This window comes from Homalodisca vitripennis, chromosome 1 (genome assembly GCF_021130785.1).
Source record: "Homalodisca vitripennis isolate AUS2020 chromosome 1, UT_GWSS_2.1, whole genome shotgun sequence".
Taxonomy (NCBI): domain Eukaryota; kingdom Metazoa; phylum Arthropoda; class Insecta; order Hemiptera; family Cicadellidae; genus Homalodisca; species Homalodisca vitripennis.
Genome location: NC_060207.1, coordinates 28435605 through 28450630, shown reverse-complemented (window position 1 = coordinate 28450630; position 15026 = coordinate 28435605). Strand labels below are relative to the sequence as shown.

General features: G+C 32.1%; 1 protein-coding gene across 4 annotated transcripts in view; it reads right to left on the bottom strand.

Moving 5' to 3' along the window:
* Nucleotides 1-7206: 7206 nt before the first annotated feature.
* LOC124358766 overlaps nt 7207-15026 on the bottom strand; it is a 97182-nt gene continuing 89362 nt past the window's right edge. For all 4 annotated transcript variants that reach the window (XM_046811066.1, XM_046811077.1, XM_046811071.1 and 1 more), the window contains one exon: nt 7207-8594. In XM_046811066.1, coding sequence (XP_046667022.1) covers nt 8222-8594 — 373 coding nt within the window. In that variant the 3' untranslated portion in view covers nt 7207-8221. The remainder of the gene's footprint in view (nt 8595-15026) is intronic.

Sequence of the window (15026 nt, the reverse complement as noted above, 5' to 3'; positions counted from 1 at the left end):
ATTTGTTTGAGCCTCCCAAGTACTAAAAAGTACTAAAAATGTGTATAAAAATCAATGAGATCATTTGTTCAGCACCAACACCATTTTAAAATTTGGGATTTTGATCTGGAGGGTCAATCTATTAAGAAAATATTTTTACAGCTCAGAGAAGGTAAGGTTAAACTTTAGAGTTAACTATTCATTCAGGTTCAAATTCTATCTTTGATTTATAAAATTTATAATAATACACAATCATATATCAAACACTGTTTTATCCCAGCAATTCTTTTGATACTAGGCCCTAAACTATTTATTAAACACATAACTTGTGCTTTTGAAAGAAATCTACTCTGCAATTTAATGTTATTAATAAATAAAATGTGGTTTAGTAATATTATAAAGCTAATAACTTAAAGAAATCAGAGTTATTCTGTACTTCAGCAATTAAATTAACATAAGTATGGACCAAACGATGGAATAATCATAAAAAATGTATGTAATTAACCTTCCTCCACTTTTAAGTTGATATTGTAATATATGTGCAATTCGTTGTGAAGACTGAAGGATGTTTTCATATTGAAATGTTCATAACAGAATTCCTTGCTGATTACCTGTAATTTAATTAGGCTTTTTAGTCAAATAATGATATCTCAATTCAGGGAAACTCCCCCTCTGTAAGTAGACTTTTCATAGTACAGAAAAAGACTATTATATAGGATTATTTGTAATATAACTTCCAGAGAACATTGTGTCACATTTTATCAGAAGTCAGCATGCTTTATTCATGAACTTTAAGTACAGAATTTGCGTCATTAATTAATAAAAAAACAACATATACTATCAATAACAATAGTAAATAGAATGGTGAAAAATGTTTCTTCTAGAGGATCAAAATTCCTGTGATTGTCGCCATCCGTAAAACTCAGTCATGGAGTAAAATGGGTGGTCAAGAAGCCAGTTCTTCAGCAAGTGACAAAACTGTTGAATGCTTGCAGTCTTCAGCTCTGGAGGAAGGACATTCCACATTCTGGCACCTGCATAGCTGGGTTTCTTCTCAGTCATTGTGCGGTGGTGTGTAGGAAGGCTGTAATTGGCTGAATGTCTTGTGCTGTAGTCATGAATCTGAGCTGCGGTTCTTATGGGGCTTAATGATTTCAGATGTGAGTATGTTACAACTTCCAAGATATACAGATTTACTACAGTCAGGATTTTTAGGTCTTTGTATTTGCTTCTGCAAGTTTCTCTTGACTGGAGATCTCCAAGTATTCTTATAGCACGTTTTTGGAGCAAGAGCACTCGTTCTAGATTACTCCTTGTAGTCGCTCCCCATACTTCAATACCATAGCGTAAATGGGTCTCGAACAGGCTGTAATAGGCGATCTTGGCTGTATCCACGTCACAGATGTTCTTAATCCTGCGAATTACAAACAGGCTTACACTTAGCTTGTTGCACAGGAGATCGATGTGGGGGGTCCAGGAGAGGCTTTCATCAATTGTTACTCCCAAGTATTTGGCAACAGTAACTTCTTCAAGGTCAGGTAACTTGCCTACAGCCTCTCTGTGCTTGCCTAAAATAAGTTGCTTAGTTTTTGTCTCATTTACAACGAGGTCATTCCTATGGCAATACTGAATTGCCATATTAAGAGCAATATAAGAGGTCACTTCAAGATGTTTTGGATTATTGTTGCCCAATAGCAATACAGTGTCATCTGCATACATTATAGATCTGCAATAGTCTTTTAGATATCTTGGAAAGTCATTGGTAAATAAAATGAAAAAGTACTGGACCCAGTACAGACCCTTGAGGAACTCCCCGTGTGATGCTTTTTGGTTCTGATTTGATTTGTTGCATAATCCCCTTGCTATTATGCATAAGTTCAACCATTTGGCACCTCCCTGTCAGGTAACTGTGAAACCAGTTATTGGCAGTCCCTGTTACACCTATCGCACTAAGCTTAGCCATGAGCATGATAGCTAAGCTATCAAACTTGGAATTCTCACACTTACATCTATGTATATTGTTCTGTTTTGTTGTATATGAAAAATAACTTACACAGTTTTAAAGATTATACAGCTATTCATGATCATGATACACTAAACAAACTGAAGCTTATTAATCTCAAATGAACCTACAGTCTGGCTCAGAAGAGTTTTCAGAATATAGGTAAAAAGTAATACAATATTTTACCATGTAGTATTAAATACTTACCCCTAAAATTATTTAAGCAATGTGATAGAATCATCCTGTGATAGAAAGACCTGTATGTAGACTATAATGTAAAAGTCTTGAATTTTTAGTAGATGTATTTTTAGATATAGATGAATTCTCACTCTATTTTTAATGTGACCTAACCCAATTTTCTTGACAATTGTCATACATTATTTAAATAATATCACTTGGCAAATAAACTTGTATTCTCATTTAGCTCTCCTATTGTGAGCGCGGGAGTGCCAGTTTGATTTTGTCAGTAACATTGTTTTTAATTTTTATAAATTATTTATGTCAACAAAATATTTTTTGTATCCAAAGCACTTTTGCTGGTGACATCATAATTTTGTATTCGGAAAAAATTGTTCCTACGCTCAAATTAAGACTTTTACAAGATTAAACATTGTAAATAGATTATGTTTTATGAATAAAATGGAAATAGATGCAAATAAAAGGACATAGTTTAAATTGCACAATAAAAAGTAGTGATTACATTAATATTGAAAAAGAAAGTGATTTTAGATATTATTTCAGATGATATTAGTTGTTTCAGGGAGAAACATGTAATATTTATTTGCAAACAATCTAGCACAAGGAAGTTTTAAAAAAATAATATTTTCAATCATGGAAACTAATGAAAAATTTGTATTATGCATAAGTACAATCTAGGCTACAGTATGGTATTAGAAGTTGAGAAGGGGCATTTAAAACCAAATTACAACCATTACAAGCGCTTCGAAATCATTTGATCATAATAAATTTAAAGAAAAATAAGAGGACGAGTTCTTTTTCCTTCCTTTGCTATTTAAGTACAGGCTACTGCTATTTCATCATCTTTTTGTTTTTAAAATATTAAGAATATCTTACAAAAGTTGTAATACAGGAACTAGAAATATTCCTTATAGCATAAGGAATTTTAATAAAAATATTTTTAGAAGTTTTAAAATCAACCTTGATATTTCAATAAACTTCTAGTTGAAAAAATCACTGTCACAATAACATAGTTTTTTATGTTTTAAGGAAGGTTGTTTTCAAGTGATAATATAAAGTTTTGAATAAATGTTTGCTATAACATTAAAAAAAAAAACTAATTTTATATGTATATTTCATTTATTTTTGTAGCTTTTACTTTAGCGTTTTATGGTTGAACAATGCAACAGTACAGAAAGTATACAAACAATTATTGTATCCATGTTTCATGTACTGTACTAAAATATTTGATTATATAGAAAATGAGATTATATAGGAAGCCGTGTAAAGAGCAGAATGTGGGCTGACATTGATTGTGTTTATATTTCGTGTTGTTTTACTGCACTGACACAATTTTACTTGTAATACATGACAGTGTAAATTCTAAGTTGCTTTTATGTTTATGTTTGTGCTGATATTATGGAATAAATATAATTATTTAATTTAATTTATGTATTTGACAATGTAAAATAATAACATAGCAATAAATTAGTAGTTATAATATATTCAATAATTTGTTAAAATTGTAAAACTAATTGAAATAAACTTCAAATTTTGCATTAAGCTTCTATTCTATATTAGCAACATCGAATTCGATGATGGTGCATATCACACCATGGGATTTTGCCACAAGATATCTCAAGAACGTATTGAGCTTTAGGCTTGAGTTTTATTTATGTATTTTTTATGAAGCTTCACTAACTACATAGCAAAATCAAGTTTGATTATGATGCATATTCGACCATGCTTTTTGGCTCAGCATCATTGAAACCTAACTATTTTGGGATTGGAGTGAGGTATAGACTTTAAATTTTATATAAACATTCACTTTTACATACCCAAAATTCAGTTAAATGATCATTTATGAATTTGGCTAAGCATTAGAGAAGCCTATTAATCAATCAAGGGAACACCCTCAATAGGGTTCACTTCTGGCTGGTTTATATCTTCTAGTTGAACCTACCCTTGGTACAGCAAAAACGAATCTGTCGCTTAAATCTGGGTAACCTTATGGATGTCCAGGAGCAGCACATCACGAACTGCAAATGTTGAGATATTGGGGTGCAAGAGTAGATCTAGCTTATTGCGGGAGATGACTGTTGAAGTTGGTGGGACCCTCTAAGTGTTAAGGGTTGTTGCTAGACTAGACATAAGGCCTTACTACTCCTTTCTACTTTGACTGGAGAGGTCGGTACAGAGATGGCATCCCCTTCTTCCAAGGAGACATAATTGAAATTAATGCCCAAAATCCTTCCTCATGGATCTTGACAGGAGGCAGCCCCTAACCTCAACCCCCATCCAGAATATCCTATCATTCCAGGATCAGCATGAAGGTCCTTTTAAGACTAAGTGCAATTTCTCAGTTCTTCTCATAAGAAAACTAAAATAATCAAAGGAATATCTTGATAACAATTTGTGCTACAGGCTTCACATTTGGATAAAGTTTAATTTATATATAGGTAAACTCAAGTTTGATAATGTTGTACGCAATTTAATAAAACTCAAATGAACATTTGCAACACTTATTGCTCAGAGAGATATCTCAAGAATAAATTGTGTATGTGCTTGAAGTTTGCTTGAAATTCCATTTCTACACAAGGTAGTTTGATTGAATGATATCCCTTCAGTAGATAGATAGTGAATGATATCCATTTAGCTTGGGGTGTGGGAAGGATCCGTGGGGGTCAATCTTAAGAACTAATTGAAATTTTGCAACAAGCTTCATTTATGTATAGGTAACGTAGAGTTCGATGATAGTGCATGTTACTCATGAGATTTGGCTTGGTATTAAAAAAGCCTAACTTTCTACAGGCTATTTCAGGAACAAATTGAGCTATAGTCTCGACATTTTTAAAATTAGCTATGATTAAGAGAACTCTTACCACTCCTCTTATGTGTGTTTGTTTTTTGAAGAACATCTCAAGAATTACTTGAGTTATGGACTTGTCATTTTGAATATAACTTCATTTCTACATGGGCGGCATTAAGTTTCATAATGGGGATTGTCTCTTGATTGGCTGAACTTTAGCATATTCTGTCACATAGTATCTTGAGAATGATTTGACCTATATACAAAGTTTTGCATGAACATTTCTAAATAGCAAGATAAAGTTCAATATTAGTGAACGTTTCCAGGATGATTTGGTTAAGCATTGCCAAAGCTTATAACCCAGGGAATTATTTGAGCTATACACTTGCAATTTTGTATATTAATTAATTGAGTGTTCACAAAACTCCTCTTTTTTTATGTGTTTCTTCTGTCCTTCTGTTTTCCACAGGATATTTTGAGGACATATTGAGCTGTGGATTTGACTGAGCATTAACATAGCCTGTTTAACTGCAGGATATCTTGAAAACACTTTCATTGATTAATTTTGCATAAAATCCTTTCCTAATTAGACAAAATCTAGTTCAATGATAGTCTTCAAGCCTTTTATATTTTTTGGCTGAGCATCACTCAGGTTTATCACTAAGGTGTTGGCAAAATTTCTCTCCTATTTATCTGGTAGTTGGAAAAATTTCTTCTGTCTGTCTAATTTCTAAAGAAAGAAATGAGCTAAAACACTTCGCATTCAACTACAGTATAGCCTGTTAAGTGACACTTTGTCTGGCGTACTCCTTGTAAAAAGAAACAGAGATATATGGATTAGTATTTGTAGGCATTTTAAAATGAAAGGTTGATGACAATGTTTCAATCTGCTGCAAAAACATATTTATAAATTAAGAAACAAATATTTTAAAATTATATTGTATTGATATTGTTCCAATATTTGTTTAAGACCTGGCTGTAGTGAAACAACGCATAAGAGCAATATTAAACCTTAAACACTTTTACACTTTTAGGGTTGTGGGAGATGTCTCAATTTAAAGATACAGTAGAGTCCTGAAAACTCTGTCTAATGTGGACCGAAGGGTGGCCGAGTTTGTGAAATTTGGGGGTATCGGAAATAAAAAATAAAAATAAAGTAGTGTAGTTGTACGTATTATGTGCCTGAGAATAAACTGTCAAAATAGTCTTAAACTAAGGAAAAGTATATACTTTATGGAGGCATAAAGTTTTTTATAATGAAAATTAACTACAAAAACTGTTTACTTTTTTTTAAGAAATGAGTGGTCCTGTTGTTTTCTACACTGCACTATGCATTTTGCTACCTCATCACGAAGACAACAAAGGAACAGCAAGTCCAATACCGACGCACCTTGTTGTTCGAAATTCTGAAGGACGGTTTCGATAGTCTTTAGTCCCTAAATATGTGATATTTTAGGAGCTTGTATGGTGGAGTCCTCAAGTTCAACAGGAACTTCTTCATTTTCCAGAGTTTTCATTAATTGTGACAACAGAAATAATTTCTGCATGGGATATAATTTCTTGTCTGGTATCATTCTGGAACCATTGTTCAATGTCTTTAGCACACTTAGTAAATCTTTTCAGGAGGTTGAGTATGTTTACATTTTCCATCATCATATTCAACAAACTTATTTTTCTTGTGCTCAAGGAGTTTTCACCAGCAACAAACTAGTGGTAATGACCCTAACACGTTCCAAGCTTCCGCATGTTTCAAGACCAAACATGCAATAGAATTTGACAAGAACGAAGTAGTTGATAAAATTTCCTACTATTATCCAACGTGAATAAAAGAAAATTTATAAATAATCAAGAAAAAAAACAACTTCATTAAAGAATATAGTGTGAAATTATAGTTGGTCACCTGCGATACAGAAGCCATATTGATCAAACTAGTTGGTGGTTGGTTAAGCACTGCCAATCAAGATAAAACTCCGCCCCTTCAACTCACCTGTACAGATGACGGCTTATTACTGGCAGTTTCAGTTTAACATCTGTTGACTGGAGTTGGTTCTCCACAGTGAGGCCGAAGTATGTTTATAGTGCAAACAACGTATGTGAACTGGAAGACTTAAGATTACAACTAATAGGACATGTTTAAATGAAGAAAACTGTGGTAAAGTATGGTTCACTAATCAATTAATTTTATATCGCTTATATCACTTATATCAGGAAGTAAGGATAGAAGTATTAAGACACAAAATACTCTATATATACTCTATATTTTATATTCTATATTTTACAATAAATACATACAAAAAGCACACTTAGAATTGGTTATTAAAAACATACTCAATTTGGTAAACCAAACAAAAGCTTGGCCTTAAAGCCATTTCGAAAATATTATTTCAATTATATCTTTTACTGCTTATAAACAAAGTGAGTGTGTATAAATCTCACTTATAAACTGTTCTTGAAGTTCTTTTGGAAAATTAAGCTCACTTCGGGGAAAGTCATAAAAATATACAGAACAACAATATAACATTTTCAAATATATGCAAGGTGTACATCAGCCTCACTTTAATTATCGATTTCAAAGTCTGGCCGAGGCATCCCTTACAATCAACACATTAATACGGTGTAATCTTCAAATTTGTTTACCTTATAGTCTTTAAAACCACCCAATGTAAACTTTATCACAAAAGAAACATAATGAAGGTTACAACTCTCATACCATAGGTATTATGTTACATTTATGTATTACATAGACTTAATATTTTCCAAATTTAGTTTTATTGCTAGTCTGTCTGTAGTATAAAAAATTAACAGTAAATAATTATAATATAAGTATGTACAATATAAATTTAAAAATCCTTAACTTATAACTAATAAAAATAAGAAGATAAAAGTAGACATGAAAAGGAGATAGTAGAGAACTAAGAACAAATGTAGAATATTCAGCTTTGGTTTGAAACACTGGAAAATGTGTTAGTTCATTGCATTGAATCTGTACTTTCAGTTCAACATTAATAATGTTGGAAAACTCAATCTTGTATATTCAAACATATTTAATTACGATTTACATAATCTGTATTTAAATTATTCAATTTTGGTATTGCATTAATTGATTTTGTACAAAATTTACTTTTATAAATAATCTAAATTATATAATAAAACGAGTTTTAAGTTGGAATAGTAATTCCTAATAAAATAAATATAACTTTGCTAAATATCTAACACAGCAGGAAATGAAAGTCGAAGAAAGGTTGTATGGGCAGTCAATAGCGAGTCTTGTGAGGAGAGCGTGCGTGTTGGTGGTGTTGAGACCTCCACTCGCCCCCTTGGTGGGAATGGTGGTGATGGTGATGGTGTCTCTTCTTGTCCGTGGTGTTGCGCTGTTGCGGGTATACGTCACTGACCACTAACTCGCTGCCGTCTCTCACTCCCTCACGGTCCAGAGTCTCCTTGCGCCGCAGAGGGGGATGATGCGCTGCGGCCGCCTTGGTGCTCGCAGACTGGTGTAGGTTCTCCCATGCTTGGCGGTAGTAGCGGTTCAGGCCCCCGCGCGACTCAGAGCTCGACGAGTCAAATGACGCCACTGTATTGCAGTCAGGCGATGCCCGATGACGATAGTGTTTGGCACTTCGGTTTCTGTAAAAATGATTTGCTAGATTTAAAATATATATTTATAAAAGAATTCAGCTAACTAAATATAAACAAATACATAATATTTTATTTTACTGAGGGCATAAAAATTGTATTTTACAATTTGAATTTCCTTAAAAAGTACACATAACGCATCCATGGTGGGAAGTGATCCCCAATGTGAATTTTGTGTTCAGCTCTATGTCACCTTCCGCTTAATGCAGAAAACCGTTATGTGTGAAAAATTTGGTTGCTCTGCTGTGCTTTGGGATTGTATCTAAAACATCGTAGTGCTCTTAATTGTGCACCTAATGAGATATTAGAGATATAATGAGAATACTTTTTCACCTTAGTTACATTTGATTTTGTAGTCTAGAAGTGTAGTCGAAATGATGTGAAGAGTTCATTTTGAGCTTCTTTGTTGCCAACTTTTTTTTATCTTTAGATGGACATAAACACTAAATTTCAGGAGTCAAGTATGTAACAGCATCAAATTTCAGAAGCTATAGTAAGCGAAAAGTGAAATGGAGCTGAACTCCATATTTGCTTGAAGAGTAACCCTAAGGGATTTTAATGCAGGATAGGTTTAAAGAAAGCCACCTGTAGAAGGAATGCATATTATTTTAACATATTGTTTGCATCAGAATTTTTGTAATTTGCTACTAGCTGCAATTATTTTATTGGAGAATATATGATAGAAACTGTTCAAGAGCTACATTATATTTGTTAGTGACAGCGTTATGTCAGTCATAATATCTTGCACTAGAGACCTTCAAAAGGTCTTTATTTACTATTTTTAAGGTAAAGATTGTTATGCAGATATTTAAAACTATTTATGGCATAAAGGCATAAACATATAATAATGTACATAGAAGCTTGCAATATGATGATCAGGTGTTGTTATAAAGATTCGAGGCCATAGCTATTGCTCATAATATTTTGTAGGTATTCTTGAACTAAGCACCCGTGAAAACGTGAATTTGCAATATCTACTTGCCATGGTGATAATATGTAAAATTCGTCTTGAAATTGTTGCCATTATGATTGCTTATAAGTAGTGGAATGTGGAAAATGAAAATTATTATATGAAACTTATATTTATTACCTTATTTGTATCTACTGTAGGCGTAGACCAGAAACCAATAACAAACAAAATTAAGGTTATAATTGTTACACTATGCTATGACAACAACACAACACTCCCCGAGCAATGCTAACAGGTAGGATGATGGTAGGAGAGCAAAAATGAAAGAAAACCTGAGCACAATGTAACAGTTTGGAATGCAAGATGTCTAGCATGCCACAGTCATTGCGTTGAATTGAAAAATCTTTATCCAAGTAGTCTCAAATTAACTAACAACACCAAACTTGTCATTTTAGATATAATTATTTTTATCACCATGTGTATTGAAAACCAAAATATATTTCACTTACTATTTTTTTACAACATCAATCAATCTATCTACCAAGTAACCAAAAGTTCTTTATTCATGCATTGCACAATATGTGCAAAGACTGTGTGGAAAATTAGAAGAGAATATGTTTTATTATTATTATTATTATTACATGTAAACTTGTAATAACAAAGAAATGAGTATCTTATACATTATTTAAATTCTGTAATACTTTACATCAAGGATTTCTTGGAAGTAATAACAAAGAAAGCTTAAGAGAAACAAACCCATTCAACAATTTCAAAACAACATAATAATACTGAGTTCTAATTTCATGGGTCGTAAGCATGCATTAAGAAATTGTTTAGGAGATCCTATTTTTGTTGTTGTAAAGATTCCTATGTGTATCCATCCACATTTTTGTCTAACTAATTCTAATAATTTTTGTTATGTGGATCTGATAATGTGTTCCATGAACACAAAAGGCCTCACACACAAAAATTTAATAATTATCGGAGTGTTTATTTATAAATTAAGCATTATACTGGTTATTATAAGTTTAAATATTGTTTGTAAAAGATGCACGTTTCAAGGACATGTAAACTGTGGATTACAATGTCTGCTCTAAAAAACACATTTTGTTGAGCCATTTATTTTTAAGTTGATCTTTAGCTTTGAGTTTTTCTATTGAAAGCAAACTCTGTATAAACCTAGTAGTGGCACTGTATAAATGTATGTCATATGGAACATGTGAATGCATGAAACAATAAAGTTTAGTCTTTACATCTTCTATAACGCATACAAATAGGCATCCCACACCAATTTCTCCTTGACTTAAGGATAGCTGAGGATTAAAGATACAGATGACTACGCATGAACTAATGGCACAAATAATACATATGATTGATTGTGAATAGGTATGATAAGTGTAGGAGGGAGGAATATTGTGATTAGCCTACAGTAACAGTACCGCAACCATAGGCTACAATTGAAAGTTCTGTATTAAAGTCTGAACAAATATATTTCAGAGTTTTTATTTCTGCATATATTTGGAAGAAGTGTTTAAAATATACACACTTAAGTTATACGGGTTCTAAAACGGTAATTAAGGATTGTAGAGAAGAGAGAATTGTGGGTCAGAGCACTGTACAACTATTTCCATGTCCAACAAAATATACACAAAAACAAAAGTCGGGTCAGTTAAACAATTTATAACTCAAGAATGGCTATACTGACTGATTATAATGATCTCTGATTTGTTCTTTAGCAGAATAACTATTAAAATATCGTAAAAGTTCACAGAAAAAAAAACAGCGACATAGAAAAATATAATGATTTTTATAATATAATAGTAAACTGTAGGTTGAAAGACCCTATGAAATGTAATAAACTGTTCTCTGTAAACATTGTTTTATAACAGCACAACCTAATTAACTTTTTAATTGTTTTAATTAACTGAACCACTATTTTCAATTGGTTTACACTTATAGTCTTGAAAGCTTAGGTTAAGCTTGATAGTAAAAACATTTCTTATTTCAACCTCTTTTGCAACCACTGTTGAGCTTAGATTAAGAAAATATCCAGATGAAAAAATTAAAGTTTTAGTAAAATTATACTTTTAACTGTACATTTTAGCAAATATTAAGTATTCAATGCTTGGTCAGTACTGTAATGCAGACATCAAAGATAAAGTTACTAACACTTACTATAAATTTAAAGACTAATAAATATCCTTGATCGGGGAAGTAAGGTCAAATCAACTAGTGTACAAAAATTACCAAGACTGGAGTAAACTACAATTGCCATAAATATACACTGTTTGACACATTTTCTTAATTGTGTCATCAAGACAAACACAACATTCACATCAAAATATAATTCACTCGAACCAGAAGTGCTCATACACGTGCAAAGCCTACGAAATTGCATGCGAAGCCACGGGTAACTGCTAGCAATAATACCAGCAACTCCACGTTGCCTCATTCAGAAGGTAACATGAGACACCATTTAACTAGTATAACAGATTTACAGGTGACCAGAATAGAAATACAAAAATACTTTTTAAATCATTTTAAAATGACATCGAAGCAAAGAGCAATGTGCAAAGTACAGTGATAGAAATTTGATACTTATACAGGCACTACAGTGAGGTTTACAAGCAAACGCAAGTGACAGGAAACGTTGTGCAAGTGCTTGTATGTACAGTGCTCATTGCGTAATGATGACTGTACCTTGTACTTTGTACTTTATTTCACAAATCATGACAAGTGTCAGATCGGGTTAGAGAAATATCCTGCCCTGCTGCGGTAGGCTCGGGAGAACTCCCTGCGGCCGACCTGCTGGTCGGGGAAAGGCAAAGCTAGAAGAGTGTACCAGCGCGAGGGCATGGCGCGCGCAGGGGGTAGTTTGTGCTTAGAGTCCCTCCCACTGGAACCAACACAGCCCACTCCCATTAGCTAGTAGCCGTTAGTAATGTTAGCATTAGCATAATCTCTCTTTGCTCTTAATCGTTTTATGTAATTATTGGTTGAAAATTACAGATTTTACACTTTAGCAACCTTATTTTTAATTAAAAGTGTTATTTATTTTTTATTTTTGGTTTTAATGGTTTTATAGTGATACTGGCACTAGTACCATTATATCTTTTAAACTTTAATTAATCTACATTTTATGGAAGTATAATGTTGTTTAATACAGTTTTATTCTTTTTATAGATAAATATATAACATCAGGAATGTTATACAATTCTTAAAACAGTTCTATAACCAGCTGGATAAAATGAATTTAATGTTGTAGATTGCAATTAATTTAATTTACAATATTAAGTACAGTTGTTTTATTGGTTTACTCATTTTGTAGTTAATTTTTAATAACTTTTTAGGTTTTTAAGTCAATACATTAAAAAAAATCATACAGATTTGACCAATTCACAAAATTTTTTGTTCTGGTTCTGTGTGGATGTGCATTATGAGATGCATTCATAAAAAAGCTAGAAAGTGAATGGAAAGAAGCTGAATAAAATAAATTACATCTAAAAAAATAGAAACCCTGATCAGATCAAAATCAGCAACCCTATACTTATACACAAAGCACAATATTTTATTAAATTTAATTTCATAACATTACTTTATGGCTGAAGAAGATTACTTTTCACTTCAAATATGCAATAACAAGTGGGCTCTTGTTAAACGATATTGTTTTTTTATACTACTTTAAATTCTAAATCCATATCATATTGCCCAAAACTAACAGATTAAAAACACTAGTGAATAGTTGGGAGGACAGCATGTTTTTGTTTATTACATAAATAATTCAATTGAACTGTGTGAGACATTAAAGTTGAAACAAATAGATTTTTGTTATTTTCCTTTCTTTGTATTCTCTATTGAATAATATTGTGCTATAAAGTAATCAGGTTCTGTGGAATGTTACCAAACATTTCTGGCGCCTGGATTTATACAACAAAATTAAGAACCTTATGTTTAAAATTGAGCCACATACAAAGTTAACACTAAAAATGGGGGCAGTTTCATATTTTTCAATTATAGGAAGAAATGTAAGAGATGATTCAAGCAGCACGCATAGTGCCTTCACTCAGTTTGGCAGAAAAAAATTTAATTTGTCGGTTAGTCTATTACATTTTTTTTCTAAATAATCCAGTTTTATTATTTGCTTTATTATAAGTTTATGAAAATACAGTATTTATTTATTTTATTTATTATTTATTTAAATATTGAAAGAAAGTAAAAGATGTTTTGAAATCTAATTAGCAATGTCCTGAAGCATGCAAAGGATAAGAAAGGTTAGCACAGAAATCATGCAGTGAAGATGATTGGCAAAACCCACAAGAAAACAGATCAAGGCCCAAAAGCTAGTTCCAAGGTGTGGATTAGTAGAGAAACAGAGCTGGAGAAGAAAATGTGAAACTAAACAAATTCAGGATAACCAATAATAGTTTTATTTAGCAGAAAGGTTTTTCACATCATATCCCTTTACCTCTCTAGTTGATATATTTACTTTTTGTTGCACAAAATAATAACATAACTTGTATCAAATATAAAATAAATTTAGGAAATTGTTATACTAAATGCATTATAAAGTTCACAACTCCTAATGTTTTAATGCCAATCCATTATTATGTTAATGTTCATAAAATATTGTACTGACCATTAAAATTGTCATATTTTCATGCATTTGGCTTTTGGATAGCAAAATTTTAAAGCCTATATAAAATCCTAAACTAGAGATAAAAAATTAGCCCTGAACAGATACACATAAGCAAAGCTGTAAGCAAGTGCTTTAAATTTTGGAATGATTGATGTTCGTTGTGGATGATCGGAAAATATAACCCAGAACCATTTATCACTTTATTTCAGAATAGCCTCAGGTAAGTTTGTGTTGGCCTGAGAGTTGCATGTCCAAATAAGGATTCAAATCTGGCCCTCTGGGATGATAATCTGACGTGCCAACTATTCAGTTGACGTTAAAAAGACGGCAATGTTTCAAACGATAAGAAATAGTATATTAAATTATCATAGGTAGTGGCTTTAGAGTATTAGAACATTTTTTAGAAACTATAACACCTGTTCCTTTTATATAAATTAGTACTTTGGCTATCAAGCAGTACAGTGTGTAGCATGGGAATATTTGGGTACACTTGTACAGTAAGCTGTTGTAGTAAAATTGTTAATACAGGACTTCTTTTATAACACACTCTGATATAAATAATTCCCCAATATATTGAAACTAAGTGTTAATAATATTTGTGTACAAAGGGATAATATCCCTGAAATATTTTGATTTATAATTTCATATATGGTAACAAACACATGGTACACGGTAACAGTTTACGATTTGAGGAGACAAGATAACACTATAGTACAAATATCCAGTGTAAAAAACTCCTAAATAATAATCGTAACCCCACTCATCCAGTCCAGTGATCCTGGTGCTGCTCCTCAGTGTGGTAAGTGACCATTACACTGAGTCAGAAATTGACATTATGTTCCATTCAATCATTAAACGTAATGCATAAGGTGTTACA